Source organism: Etheostoma cragini, chromosome 14 (assembly GCF_013103735.1).
Source record: "Etheostoma cragini isolate CJK2018 chromosome 14, CSU_Ecrag_1.0, whole genome shotgun sequence".
Classification (NCBI taxonomy): Eukaryota; Metazoa; Chordata; class Actinopteri; order Perciformes; family Percidae; genus Etheostoma; species Etheostoma cragini.
Genome location: NC_048420.1, coordinates 65,098 through 78,417, shown reverse-complemented (window position 1 = coordinate 78,417; position 13,320 = coordinate 65,098). Strand labels below are relative to the sequence as shown.

The 13,320-nt window shown below is 41.6% G+C and overlaps 2 protein-coding genes across 3 annotated transcripts in view; one reads left to right on the top strand and one right to left on the bottom strand.

The window, feature by feature from the left end:
* ube2e1 (ubiquitin-conjugating enzyme E2E 1) overlaps window positions 1-8,243 on the top strand; it is a 30,684-nt gene extending 22,441 nt beyond the window's left edge. For both annotated transcript variants that reach the window (XM_034891603.1, XM_034891602.1), the window contains exons 5-6: window positions 1,614-1,761; window positions 7,626-8,243. In XM_034891603.1, the coding sequence (XP_034747494.1) occupies window positions 1,614-1,761; window positions 7,626-7,723 (246 nt within the window). In that variant the 3' untranslated portion in view covers window positions 7,724-8,243. The remainder of the gene's footprint in view (window positions 1-1,613; window positions 1,762-7,625) is intronic.
* A 1,967-nt stretch (window positions 8,244-10,210) lies between these two features.
* Window positions 10,211-13,320, bottom strand: part of nkiras1 (NFKB inhibitor interacting Ras-like 1) — a 7,647-nt gene continuing 4,537 nt past the window's right edge. The window contains exons 3-4 of the mRNA XM_034891604.1: window positions 12,610-12,851; window positions 10,211-10,530 (exon numbers count right to left, since the gene is read on the bottom strand). Coding sequence (XP_034747495.1) covers window positions 10,288-10,530; window positions 12,610-12,851 — 485 coding nt within the window. The 3' untranslated portion in view covers window positions 10,211-10,287. The remainder of the gene's footprint in view (window positions 10,531-12,609; window positions 12,852-13,320) is intronic.

The following is a 13,320-nucleotide window of genomic DNA, read 5'->3' as shown; positions in this document are numbered from 1 at the left end:
ATTGGCTGCTTAGAAATTAAGTGTTAACGAGCAGTTGGACAGGTGTACCTAATAAAGTGGCCGGTGAGTGTATACCGTCCTGTATCACACAGGGACACAGGAGGACACAGCAGCTGGTCCACTTTATACTACCGTCCCGTATCACAGGAGGACACAGCAGCTGGTCCACTTTATACTACCGTCCCGTATCACAGGAGGACACAGCAGCTGGTCCACTTTATACTATATATACCGTCCTGTATCACACAGGAGGACACAGCAGCTGGTCCACTTTATACTATATATACCGTCCTGTATCACACAGGAGGACACAGCTGGTCCACTTTGGGGCTGAAGACGAGCAGAAGTATCTTAAATCATGTGTTTATGTTGTACCCAGTCATTATAGCATTGACACTGTATTATTGCAATTATTTGTAAGTAATTCCTGTTCATGGACTTGAATATTGTTTATGATATGGGACACTGATGAAATGTGAGGCGGGGGGGGGGTTACTGGCCAACAGGCTTCAGACTGGTGTGGAATATCAGAATAGCTGTAGTTTTTGGTCTTGTGTCTTTTTTCGTTTACACACTTTTTATGTGTGTGACATGCAAGTTATGGTTCTAATAGTTGATAATGGTTCTACAATATATATTTTATGTAATTTCTTTTGCCTGTTATAAATGTTTTTCTGATCAATCAATGACATTCAAACGGTGTGTTTTAAATTTGGATCAGTTGATCGGATTCCAAACAATTTCATTAAAGAAACGATTCCATTGGAAATAATTCCACTGTTGAACCGGTTCTCGATGCCCAATCCTAATAACCGTTAACCGACAAGCAGACAGCGGAGTCCCACTCCACCCGTCCGGGAGGCTCCCACATGCTTTTCACGCCTGCGGGCAGCCTCGGACTTGTTCGGGCCGCGCGGCCAAGCCGCCTGCGTGGTCGTGGACACATGCAGCCGCTTTCCTGGAACCGCTTGCAGTGCAACGTTTGCACAGTTAAGGAATAGATTGTATAGACAACTTTTGTTTTATCGTGCATAAAAGTTTTTTACTATTTTGTGTATTTTTGTTTTAATAAAATTGTTTAACTGATTGCTGTTTCTACCCGTCTACACGCAGTTCTTCTATCACTCCCTGCACTCCTAAGTTATGGCTACATTCAGTTATTTTTTTATTTTTAAATCATTGTCAGTTTGTCCCGGCCCGTACCGATGCTCACATGCCACATACTCATTTTTCACTCATTCCCATAATACTGCTTTTTTCTTTAAAAAAAAAAGAAGAAAAAAAAAGCATTTCTATTGAATAGGTTTTTATGGCCAGAATAGGTGGGTATACTAGTAACTTGTTCATTTAACAACCTGTGTCCCTTAAGGGGATGGGGAATTAAAGATGGCTCCATCTGTAGTAGTAATCGGTCAAATCTGTAATCGTTTGTTGACAATAAAACCACTAATCATTAACATCCCTAGTGTGGAGTGATATTTGGTAACGTTGGCCTGAGAAGAGTCATTTCATTTTTAAGAGTATTTTTTTCTATGGAGGTTTAGGGTGTGTGAGAAAAGACTGTGTATAAAGGTGTGGAACACAGACTCATCTTCTCTCCTGTCCGTGTCCAGGTGACGTTCCGTACGAGGATCTACCACTGCAACATCAACAGCCAGGGGGTGATCTGTCTGGACATCCTGAAGGACAACTGGAGTCCCGCCCTCACCATCTCCAAGGTGCTGCTGTCCATCTGCTCCCTGCTCACTGACTGCAACCCTGGTGAGAGCTGCAACGCACACTCTCTCTCACACACACAGGCAAATACACACATGCCCATACACACGCACACAAACGCTCACACACACGCATACATACACGAGCACACTCACATACGCACACTAGCATACACATGCACCTACACACACATACTCATACATACACACACATATTAACATACACACACACACACATTTACACACACTTACATAAACGCAAACATACACACACCCTTACATACACACACGCACACCTACACATATACACGTGCACGCAAACCCAAACACATACAAAAGCTTTGTTTAGACTAGCTGTTTTCTGTGGGGTTTTATCTTGTATACAGTATATTCATTTTTTTTTTCTCAACAGTGACATTTTGAGTTTACTTTTAATTCAAAAGAAATATTCTGCCCCTGCAGATTCCATGTGGCCCTGCTTATAAGGCCACATAAGGTCTAAAAAAAGCATCCATATGAATACAGGGCCCTATAACTGAAAGTAATAAACAATCAATGCATAACAGAGTCAGAACTAGGGTTTATTCTGATCAAGACTATTTTCCGATTCTTGGGAAAGGTTATGATGGAAAGTAAAATGAAATATAAAAAGGTAAGGAGTGCTCGTCCATTGATCTCATACAGTAACGTTGATGAGGCAACGGTGCTGGAATGTTGCTACGGTAATAAAGGCTCACCTAATTCATCTCGCAGCAGTCGTCTACATCCGTGGAGGCGGAGAGACAGGTTTCTATCTGTGGCCAACAAAAATCCCAAACCGCCTGAGCGCAGTCCATCAACGCTCTCTGCTTCTGGAAACACACTCCAGAAGAAGAAAGGGCCGGGGGAAAATGCGTTGGAAACTAAAAGAAATCTGGAGTGAAAGTCGTCACGAGTTCCATCCAACGCTGACATTGGACAGTGTTCAGGTTTTTTTTCTTCTTTCCAGGTCAACTTTTCATCAGCCTGTGACCCTGTCTATTTGCAGTGCACAGTTGTACATTTCTGTGGTTCGTTTTCTTTCGTTTAGTGACCTTGTACATGTTTAACAGAGAAATATGCCGCCCTGCCCTAATAAAGACATATTTTGGTTAACTTCCAGGGATTATTCCCGTTGTAACCGCCGCATACACATCTCAACAGCCACAGAATGGATTTGGTTTAATAGAACGGTTTAGGAATCATTGAATGGTTTACTTCAGCACATTTCATTAGTTTGTATAATTATTTTTTAGCGTTGCCTAGATTTTCAGAGTCTCAGGTATTTTATAATCAGCTCTGCAGCCGAACTGATCATTGCAAACTGTGTTGATGGTGGACATAAATTGTGTTCTTTTGCCCAAATAATAATACAACTAATAGAAAAAATGTCAGGTTGGGATTTGGAAACACATATTTGAATGATATTGATACATTACTTGGCATAAAAAAAAACCGCTGTTTTCCAGGATTCCCTTTTCAGAACAACTTTTGGTTGCAGCGTTTCTTTTAGCTCATCTGGTTAACTGCGCAGCATTCTTCCCTAATAGGTGGTATCAGCAGGAACTAGTCTCCATCCATGAATCATGGATGTTACATAGGCAGCCGTGCATGATTTGATGGCCTTCCCTCTAAGCATGTTAAGATTCAGGTCCTGAAATCTCGGACTCCAGCTGTTGTTACAGAGCACTAAAGTCTTATAAGTCTATATCTGCAAATAAAGCTCCTTTCTCGCTTTCTAAATCCAGATTGAAGACGGAAGGTGATGTGGTATTTGTGGTCAGACTACCTGGAAAAACAATCCTTTAGTGAATAGTTTTCATTTAGTTTTCATTCTTTTAGAGCTGTAGTGCATGACTGTTTGATTGTAATGAGCATCTGTTACAGTCAAACCATTGCTAAATGAGTTGCTACAAAGCTAATGAAGCCTATCAGCTCCACACACTCTGGATGTCTCAGTATGTCGGTGTTTCTAAAATGGTGTAGTGCAGATTTAAGTCGTGCATGCTCGGATGTAAACGGTTTACGGAATAACGGGTCGTACCCGATGAGAGTCGAGTCAGACCGGCTCTGGTCGAGTGCAGATGTGAGTTGAGCATGCTCAAATGCAAACAGCTTATGTCAAACTGAAATTTGTGAGAATATACACTGAAATAATAAAATTTTCTCATTACAAACAATAAAAGAAAATGGGAAAAATTTCAGAAACGTTGTAGCTATCTATGATTGATTGATTGCTAATGTTAGCTCTAAAAACTATTCCACTGACAGCCTCTGTTGTGTTTGATGTTAGCTTGTAGCTAAGCTAGCAGTCATTTCAGAAAAGTTGTAGCTATCTACGGTTGTTTGGTTGCTAATGTTAGCTCTAAAAACTATTCCACTGACAGCCTCTGTTGTGTTTGATGTTAGCTTGTAGCTAAGCTAGCAGTCATTTCAGTAACGTTGTAGCTATCTACGGTTGTTTGGTTGCTAATGTTAGCGCTAAAACATATTCCACTGACAACCTTTGTTGCGTTTGGTGCTAGCTTGTAGCTAAGCTAGCAGTCATTTCAGAAACGTTGTAGCTATCTATGATTGATTGCTAACGTTTGCTCTAAAAACTATTCCACTGACAGTCTTTGTTGCGTTTGATGCTAAATTGTAGCTAGCAGTGAACCAACTTGGTTAAGTAGGTCCATTTTTACTAGGTTGACATAACAGAAGTCTCTTGTTAGCATCTTACATACTTGTCGTGACGCATGCGCAACTCACAGCTTCACTCGTTGCAAAGTGATTCTTGCATGACTCAAATCTGCACTCTCCTCACATCGGGCAGTGACAGTCTTTACAAGAACTTTACAGAACAATCCCGTGTTTATTAAACTAGTATCTACCTGTAATTAAACTCCATGTCTTGTCTTTTCTGGTGTTGTCCTCATATAAAGGATCTGTGTGATGTTATCAGATTGCACAAAAGCACAGAGCTGCCAACTTTTCCCAAAACCTTGGAGTGAGATTTCGGGGGGCCGCCCCATATTTTGCTGTGTACAAAGCAATTTCTTTGGGTTTTTATCCTTCAGGGTTTAAATTGTGATTTGTTTTATTTGTGGGGGATGGGGCTCTCCCTAGGGGGGTCTGGGGGTATGCCCCCCCTGGAAAAAAACTTGAAAAATAAAACATTAAATGGCACTTTCTGGAGAGTTATTTTGCAAAAAAAATGTAGAAACCAAGTGTTACATGTGCAAAACTGTAGGGTTAAGAGCCTCTGCATTGTTGTAGTATCAATAGGTTTTAGGGCATTTAGCATTTACATTATTAATTTCTTATGATATAAGAACTGACCCAGACAATGTGCCAAACATAATTAACCACATGAAGAGACAGTAGCATATGTCAGCAACAGCTGAGAAGATTTGGGTCTGTGGTGAACAGGTCCAGGGGTCCCTGGTGTAGGGACCAGGTCCAGGGGTCCCTTCCTGGTGTAGGGACCAGGGACCCAAAGTTAAATTAATGCTGAGGGATTAACTAAGACCACTAAAATTCTAAAGAATGAGAACCACTGAGTTACATAAATTCTAATCCTTTAACCTTTGTGCCAAGGCTCATTAATGTTTGGCCCTCGTCTTCTGTGACCCACTTACTGTAATTACTTTTTTGGGAAAATAAAGACTAATGTTCATTTTATAAAACATTTAATTAATTATTTACAGTTACATTTAGAGATGCACAGAGGTTAGAGATGCACAATAGTGGCCCAACGTTGCAGTATTGTGTATAAACGTATAGTATAGCTCAGATGTGTTTCACCAGATTTCTCATGTTTACAACTTTATGCACATTCAAAATATAACTCCTCCCATCTCTGTTGTCCGAGATCTGGAGAGTTGTAATATAGTCTGCTGTGCATGTCATTGCTGCGCTGATATGGTGGATCTCATTCAGACCGTCTGACAGACACAGAGGCCCATTTGGGTCTCTGGTCTCTGACAGAGTTTAGAGGAGGCTGTATGCTGCTCATTATCGGAGGTCTACGCAAAGATGCAACGCGTCACTGTCCCCGGCAGAGCGAGTCCTCTAAAATTAACTGAAGTTGCTACACTACCAGCCGCGCTGCTCACCTCTATCTTTACAGAGAGAGAGGTCACGATGCGACGGACGGGTCTGTGATAGTCAGAGCACGTACCTGGAGCCGGGGAGCGCTCTTGAACCCCCTCACAGTCTCTGAAAGCAAAACTAGTTGATCACGAGTGGCTCAACAGCTAGATCTATAGATAAACTCATCTTTCAGAAATTTGACTGACCGGGTTGAAACTTCAGCGTGAGAAATCAGGGGTGTGGCGTGTGAGCGTGTGAAACCAGTCAAATGCGTGTGTCTTACGGCCGATGCGTGAGAGTTGGCAGCCCTGATAGCATAACAAAAGTGTCACAATAAGTATGCAATATTGTTTATTTTGTGGAATGCTGCGTCCCGTTGTCTGTATGGCTTAGTTGTTTGATTCAGAGCTCGCTTGAAACTCTATAATGATCCTGTTTCATTGGCCAGTCACCGTGCCACATGGAGCCCTATGGAGCGTACCACGTCACGTCTGTTAATATTTCGACAGAGTGACAGTGTAAATGAAGAATTAAACATAAAAATGGAACTAAATGTTTTTTTTAAATTGAAAGGGAAAACAAGTATAGTTCAGGACCCAATGTCGAGGTCATGGTATTGGTATGGAACAATTTTTACCATATCCAGCCCTACTTATCTTTTTCCGCCTCCAAGATGGGGGGGGTGGGGGGGTTGGTAAATTGACTGGATACTCTTGCTGTTCCACTTCTGCCCGTTCATCTCATGTGTAGGTAGACCTGGTGCGTATCTTTAGCGGAGCCGAGCGCGGCTTCCCTCATTTTTCTGAGACGCGGCGCGGCTGGTAGAATATCAAGCATAGACTCCAATGGCCGTTTTGGCTCGCAGGGGCCATGAAGCGCCCGGAACGCAGCACACAGTGGAAAATAGGGGTCGCGAAAGAAGGTCAGTGTTGAGCTTTGGAGACGAGGTACACGTAAAAATTACCAGAAAATGACCGCTTCTGAAGAGTCCACGTTTTTAAAATCCTGTCTGCTTGTTGATTTGATTGGATGAACTACTAGCAACTGCGTGGAGGAGGGGTGGGGGTGAAGGCTTGGATCATGTTGTTGTCATTAGTTAGAATTCCTCATGGGGGCAACCAAAATGATTAACTACAGCTTTAAGACTGCAGCATTTACAGCCACTTTTGACAAGGAAGCTGTATATTGAGGTATTGTAACAGCAGAAGCCATCATCGTATTTTACAGTATATGTGCGTTTGTAACTCTAACAAAAATGCTGTATAAGTACACAGTTCTTGTTGTTCTTACGTGCTCAATGAAGCCATAATGACACTTGTGGTGTATGGATGGGCAATGTTTATCTACTTTTGTCAATGGTCAGGGACTTCAGTGTTAATCCAGTCGTAGCTATGCCTTCAGTCCTGTATGTTGTAGTAGGCGTGTGACAATGTGATGAATAAAAAAAAAAACCCATCCTAATTAGACGGTGAAAAAATAGACAGTGCCACCCCAAACGTCCCCAGAAACTACCCAAACTATACATGGCGGCCTCTTGATCTGCCCAGACCATAAAACAGTGACGCTATCCTAAAATTTAGGAATATGAACCCAGAATATGAACTAAATAACCTGGAAAACTATTTCATTTTTTTTTAAAGTATTTTCAGCCGTAAAAAAGAACCTCTGATTGGAGGCCCTGTGTGTTAAGTACTTTCAAATGTTTTGAGTGAGTAATTTCCCTGAACTAAATTTTTTTGAAATTCGTACTACAGCTCCAATCAACCATGAAGAGATGTGAGAGTGAGACATTGACGCCGTGCTTTGTTTGTGTTCCAGCCGACCCTCTGGTTGGAAGCATCGCCACACAGTACACAACAAACAGACCCGAACACGACAGGATAGCCAAACAGTGGACCAAACGCTACGCCACATAATCAGCAGAGGAGCTGCTGATTGGACCACTTGGGGGATGTGGGGGCGTTAACTTTAGGGGGCTGCGCGGCTCCCAGCAGAGGAGGAAGGCTTGATTAGACAGAGGGGCGGGTGGATTTTTCATCTCAGAATTGAAGTCTTAACTCCGGAACGTTTTTGTTGTTTATTGTATGTTTTAAGTTATCTCCGGCCCAATAACTATAACTCCAATCTGGCAATAATGCATTCATTGTTTTCTCTTTTGAATTTTTAGCTTGTGCTTGAAGATGGACATTACTAATCTGCTAGATGAAATGTATCACAGCATGATTCCCGGTCAATTGCGTGCGTGTACATTTTCTCCCATGTACTAAATTCCAGTTGGTGTTTGCTTGACCCCCCAAACTCCTGGTCTTTGCAGAGGTGTGTCACACATGTAGACATGTTTAAATATGGATGGAAATTGGTTGTGATTTGTGTTCTTTCACAATAAAAAGCTGTTCTGTTTCTCCCTTAAAAAAATTAAAACATGCCCAACTGAAGCATTTGACTTTGTTTGATCATTAACAATCTTTTTATTATCTTTAGGAAATACCACTCAAAATACAATATGAAGAAGCTACACTTTATTCAGTGCGTCTTAAGACTTATAGAGCTAGTTCTAGAACAGAATAATTTAGTTTGATGGATTTCAGAGTGCCACTGTTTTACTAGCAGCACATTAAATAACACTTAGACTTAGCTTTATCAATCCCTTTGGGATGACTCCCGCAAGGAAATTAAAGTTAAATGTTACTAGTATGAGACATTAAGGACACAGAAAATAGGGCAGGCTACTTCCGATAGACAAGGAATGTGGCTCATTAAAGTGACCAAAATAAATTAGTTAAAATATAAATATTTCCTCTCAGCACTGACATTTCTACTGTTAGACTTCCTTACGTTTTAACCAGTAGCCCTATTGGATTATACAGGCTGGACGACACAGGAGTGCAACTAACACCAGGCAGTCATTTTGAACTCTTACAACTTCAGTAAAAGCAGGACCAGGGTTTTCATCCACCAGCCAAATGCCTAGTAACTGTTCAAATTTTACCAGCCATTCAATGGAATAAGTGTTACTTGTGACTGGTGAAGCAAATCTACCGACCAATCGCATATTTTCCCAGCATTTGACTGGTAAATGGTGCTTATTTTGAACACTGTGCATGGCCAAGACTATTTTTGCTACCAGGCCATACATAATATGAGGTGGACTAGATGAAAATAGCTGAGTCCTGCCAATGGAGAAGTATTCATGATGCATTCACATCAGGTGGGAAATAGTCTATATCCACGATGTTCTACTTCCGCAATTGTTCATGTGCCACCGGAAATTTGGTCAGATGTCCCTCTTTTTGGTCCGTCCCCTTCCTCTTCCTTTGTAAGGACTATGGTTACCCGGTCCTCAGATCTCTGCAGGGTAAATCCAGACAGCTAACTAGACTATCTGTCCAATCTGAGTTTTCTGTTGATGACTAAAACTACTTCTGAACGTACACATGATCCACCAGAACAAGTTCTTTTCTGAGATTATTTAGCAGAGGCACCGCCACCCAGGAGGACTATGATTGGTTTAAAGAGATGCCAATAAACCAGAGCTAACCCTAACCCTAACCCATTCAAAGCAAATATCAGGCGTTAGCACTCTGTATTTGACAAAAGAAGTGGACTGTGGATTTCTTGATTGGGATCTCTTGGGCAAGAGAGGAGGAATGATTACAGCAACCGATGACTCAATGTACATATGGGCATAATATTTTAAAGTAAGATGGACTTGAACTTGGACTGGAAAATCTAAATGAATCCTTCAAAAGTGTAAAAGATCTGTTATGGGTTGTGTCAAATCTTTGGTACTAAAGTGCTATGTTTTTGAAAATAAAACAGATTGACTCTGCGCTTAAGTGTTGACCACACTGTACAGAACAGAGGTGTTCCAGATGTGGACTTGGTTTGAGGTTTGACGCCTATGTTTGGAGTAATGAAATACGTCCCAGCTGCTTTCTTTCTGTAAGGGAGATGAAGATCATTATCATGTTTGTGTGTTAAAGTGCTGCAGTCAGAATGGGGTTAGCCTAGCTTAGCATAAAGACTGAAAGCAGAGAAACAGCTGGCCTGGCTCCGTCCAAAAGAAACACATAAGCACAGACCTAAAGCTCCGTGATTAACACATTGTGTCTAATGTGTTGAACCAAACAAACATAAATGTAAAAATGACAATTTGTGATGTAAGGGGAAGTGACGTGTTGAACAGCTTCTTGTCTTGTCTCTTGGTGTGTTGGGTTTGTTGCAGTAATAAGAGCAGCAACTCCAGTATTCTGCAAGGTAAAATGACCAATTGTGTTAAAGGAGCCTGGCTTTAGAGAACTGAATATAATGGCTTCACTTCCCCGTGGTAAAGTGTTGTCAGACGGCAAGGTTAAGCCCCCCCCCTAACTCTGAAAAAGAAAATAGCATATTTTCTCATAAGGTTGAACTTGTCCCCTAACTAAAATCATGTTTATTATGTAATCATATTCATTTGGAATAGGCCGGAACAGTCTGAGCTTCAGATATCGTTGGACGGCGTGCCTTTGCTCTTGCGTCCAGGCAGAGGGAAGGCCGACTTGCTCTGGGGCTGCGTGAGGCGGCTGGTCAGCTGGGTGAAGGGCTCGATGAGCGAGTTGCGCTCGGTGACGCTCACCTCCCACAGCTTTAGCTTCTCGCCACGTGCCCAATGCTGCGCCGCCTCCTGGTCCACCTGGCGACGGTCCCGAAGGTCCGTCTTGTTCCCCAGCACGATCACCGTCACCTGACAAACAGGTACCTTTAGTTTACTTTGAACATGTCAAAAAACAAATACAAATTAAAGAATATAGCCGCAAGCAGCGATATGTGGGTTCAAACCTTATTTTTTAATAGGGATTAAGTAATTTCACACATGTTGTCCATTGTTGTTATAAGACATATCCCGCAAGCTTTGTAATGATTGGACAAACAGTGCACTTTGTTTAAAATACTGACAGCTGATTGGTCAAAACCATTTATTTTCAATTCAGTGTGATGTGTAGCTCAGTCCAGCTCACAGTGAATTGAGAAAAGAAGATGATCAACACAAAAACAACTGCTAATAAAGCCGCAAGCTGCGATTCCAAGCTCAAACCTTGATTTGTGTCCACGTCCAGTTGTGCATTTAAAGTGTCCCCTAGTGATAAATTTGGAGGAGACGTGAAGTGTATGTGTGAGGTCAGTATGGAGACATTTCCTGGAAGTTTTGTGTTGATTGGCCAAGCATTTGCAGTCATTTACAGCCTGATTTGTGCTGTATCACCTGCAGTTTGTCTGCATTTATAGCTCCCCCTGGTGTTCAATTTAATTAGAACTTTCAGTCTGGGGTTTGTGTACTTGTGAGGACATAGCCTGAGAGATTTGTGATGATTGGACAATGAATATGTGATTTACAGTAAAATGTGTGTAATGCCACTCACCTATCTAGTGCCCCCTAGTGGCGGATGTATACAAAACTGTCAGGGTATATCTAGGGCACTTATCTGAACATACCCTGGGAGTTTTGTGGGTTAGGGTACTAGCGGTGTGTCGGGGTATATCTGGGGCACTTATCTGAACATACCCTGGGAGTTTTGTGATGAATTGCCTTACGGTTGCCAATTTGTCTTAATTTATGTCCAGAGCCACACCCCTTTCAAAGTTCATTGGTCAATAACTTGAAAAGTAATTGAGATATGGACATGGCTTTATACCACTGTTAATAAGCTTGATCCCTTGATGATTTACTGAAAAGTTGTAGTCAATCAGAGCTGATAGATCTCAAAAATGTGTTTTTCAAAAAAATTCAAAATGGCGGAAATATCTTCTAGGCGGACCTTAATGATCTTTGGTGCTTTTTTTGTAGAGCACATTAAGCTGCACCTGTGTGCGAGAAAACCGCTTTATAAGCTTAATAAGCTCCTGAGAAGCTTTGTGCTGGGGAGAGATGTGTATCACACAAACTTATGGTGTTATTTACCCATATGATCATTTGGTTTATGATTTATTGTCTATTTTGTCACTGCGTGTCATCTTTTCCTAATTTTATTTTCAAGGTGGGTGGTGATGACCCAAGGGGTGGCGGAGGTGTGTTCATGAGGCGAGCTGTATGTTTTCTATATTGTGTACAAATTTAAATTTTGAATCACAAAAAAAAGATAAATAAGGTGTGGGTGTGTGTGTGGGGGGGGGCTACATGTAAAAGAAGTTGACCCACATGAATAATAGCTAATTCTATTTTCTCATATCTTTATGAAGCTTTCTTCACATCTTTAGTATTTCAGTGCCCCTTGACGTTCATATTCTATTTGTTCTTTCACTACCTACACCTTGATATGTTCAAGTAACAGAACAACGCACAGCTGCAAACAAGCGCACCGCCTGAAACGGTTGTTGGTTAGAATGGATATTTTAAGTATCATAAATGATGTTCTACATGGTGTGGATGTTTGCCAGTATATAAAACAGGCAGCAATGCATTTTGGGATGGAGCTGATATTCTCTGCACAGAGGAGACAGAGAACACCACATATTATATGTAGGCATGGGCCGGCTACTGGTTTCAAGGTGTACCGCGGATTAAAAACCACTGACATTTTTGTTTATGAGTCACGGACAGAAAGTGTAGTTTAGAAACCCCTCTACCTGCCAGTGTGCTTCAAAATAAAATACTCAATGGAGAAAAACTAAAATTTTTACCCAGACATTTCAAAATAATACATTTAAAGCTGTAATGGCAATACCTTAAGATTTTTGCTGAAGGTTATCATACCGTCCGAATCTCATACCGGCCCATGCCTAGGTATATGTATGGAGGTCAAAGCATACTTGGTCCCAGCCACACCTCTTTCTTATCTCTAGACTTGTCTATTTCCTTCTTCAGGACATCCACCTTCTTGAAAGACTCCAAGCTGTCAACACTGTAAACAAGCACGAAGCCATCCGCCACCGAGTAGTAGTGCTTGGGGAGGTCCTGTCCATCGTGGAGGCCTTTGGTGTCATAAAGCCTCAGCTGTTCCCTCACACCGCGGTCCGTTTCCACGGAGGCTACGTACACATCCTCCTGGGTCTCACTGGACTCAGAGCCTTCACAAAAGAGACGGTACACTTTATTGGCAGCGTTTGATGTTCACATTAGGCCTGCACGGTATGGGAAAAATCTGACATTGTGATATTTTTTTCTTCTACAATACATATTGGAATATGGAAAAAATAATTTGTAAAAGATGACATAAGCTCTGTTTGGAAATAATAACTTATTCTCTACAACTGCATTGATTTTGTATGGGAGTGCATCTACATAGAAGAAAAAAGTAAAAAGGATCCTTTCTAAGGTGAAGGCCAGCTTGTTAGTTTAATAAATTCACGCACACTGGCAACAAACTGTTTATCCAAGAACAGTTAGATCAGTGTAAATGACGTTAGATCAGACACAGACTTCGGAAGTAGATTAGTGTTACGTTTCCAGTGTTGCGGCTCCAAACCGGAACGGTAGTTGGGACGGACGGACCCGTTGTTTTTTTAGGCTAACTATATTAGCTTTAGCCTGGCTGGT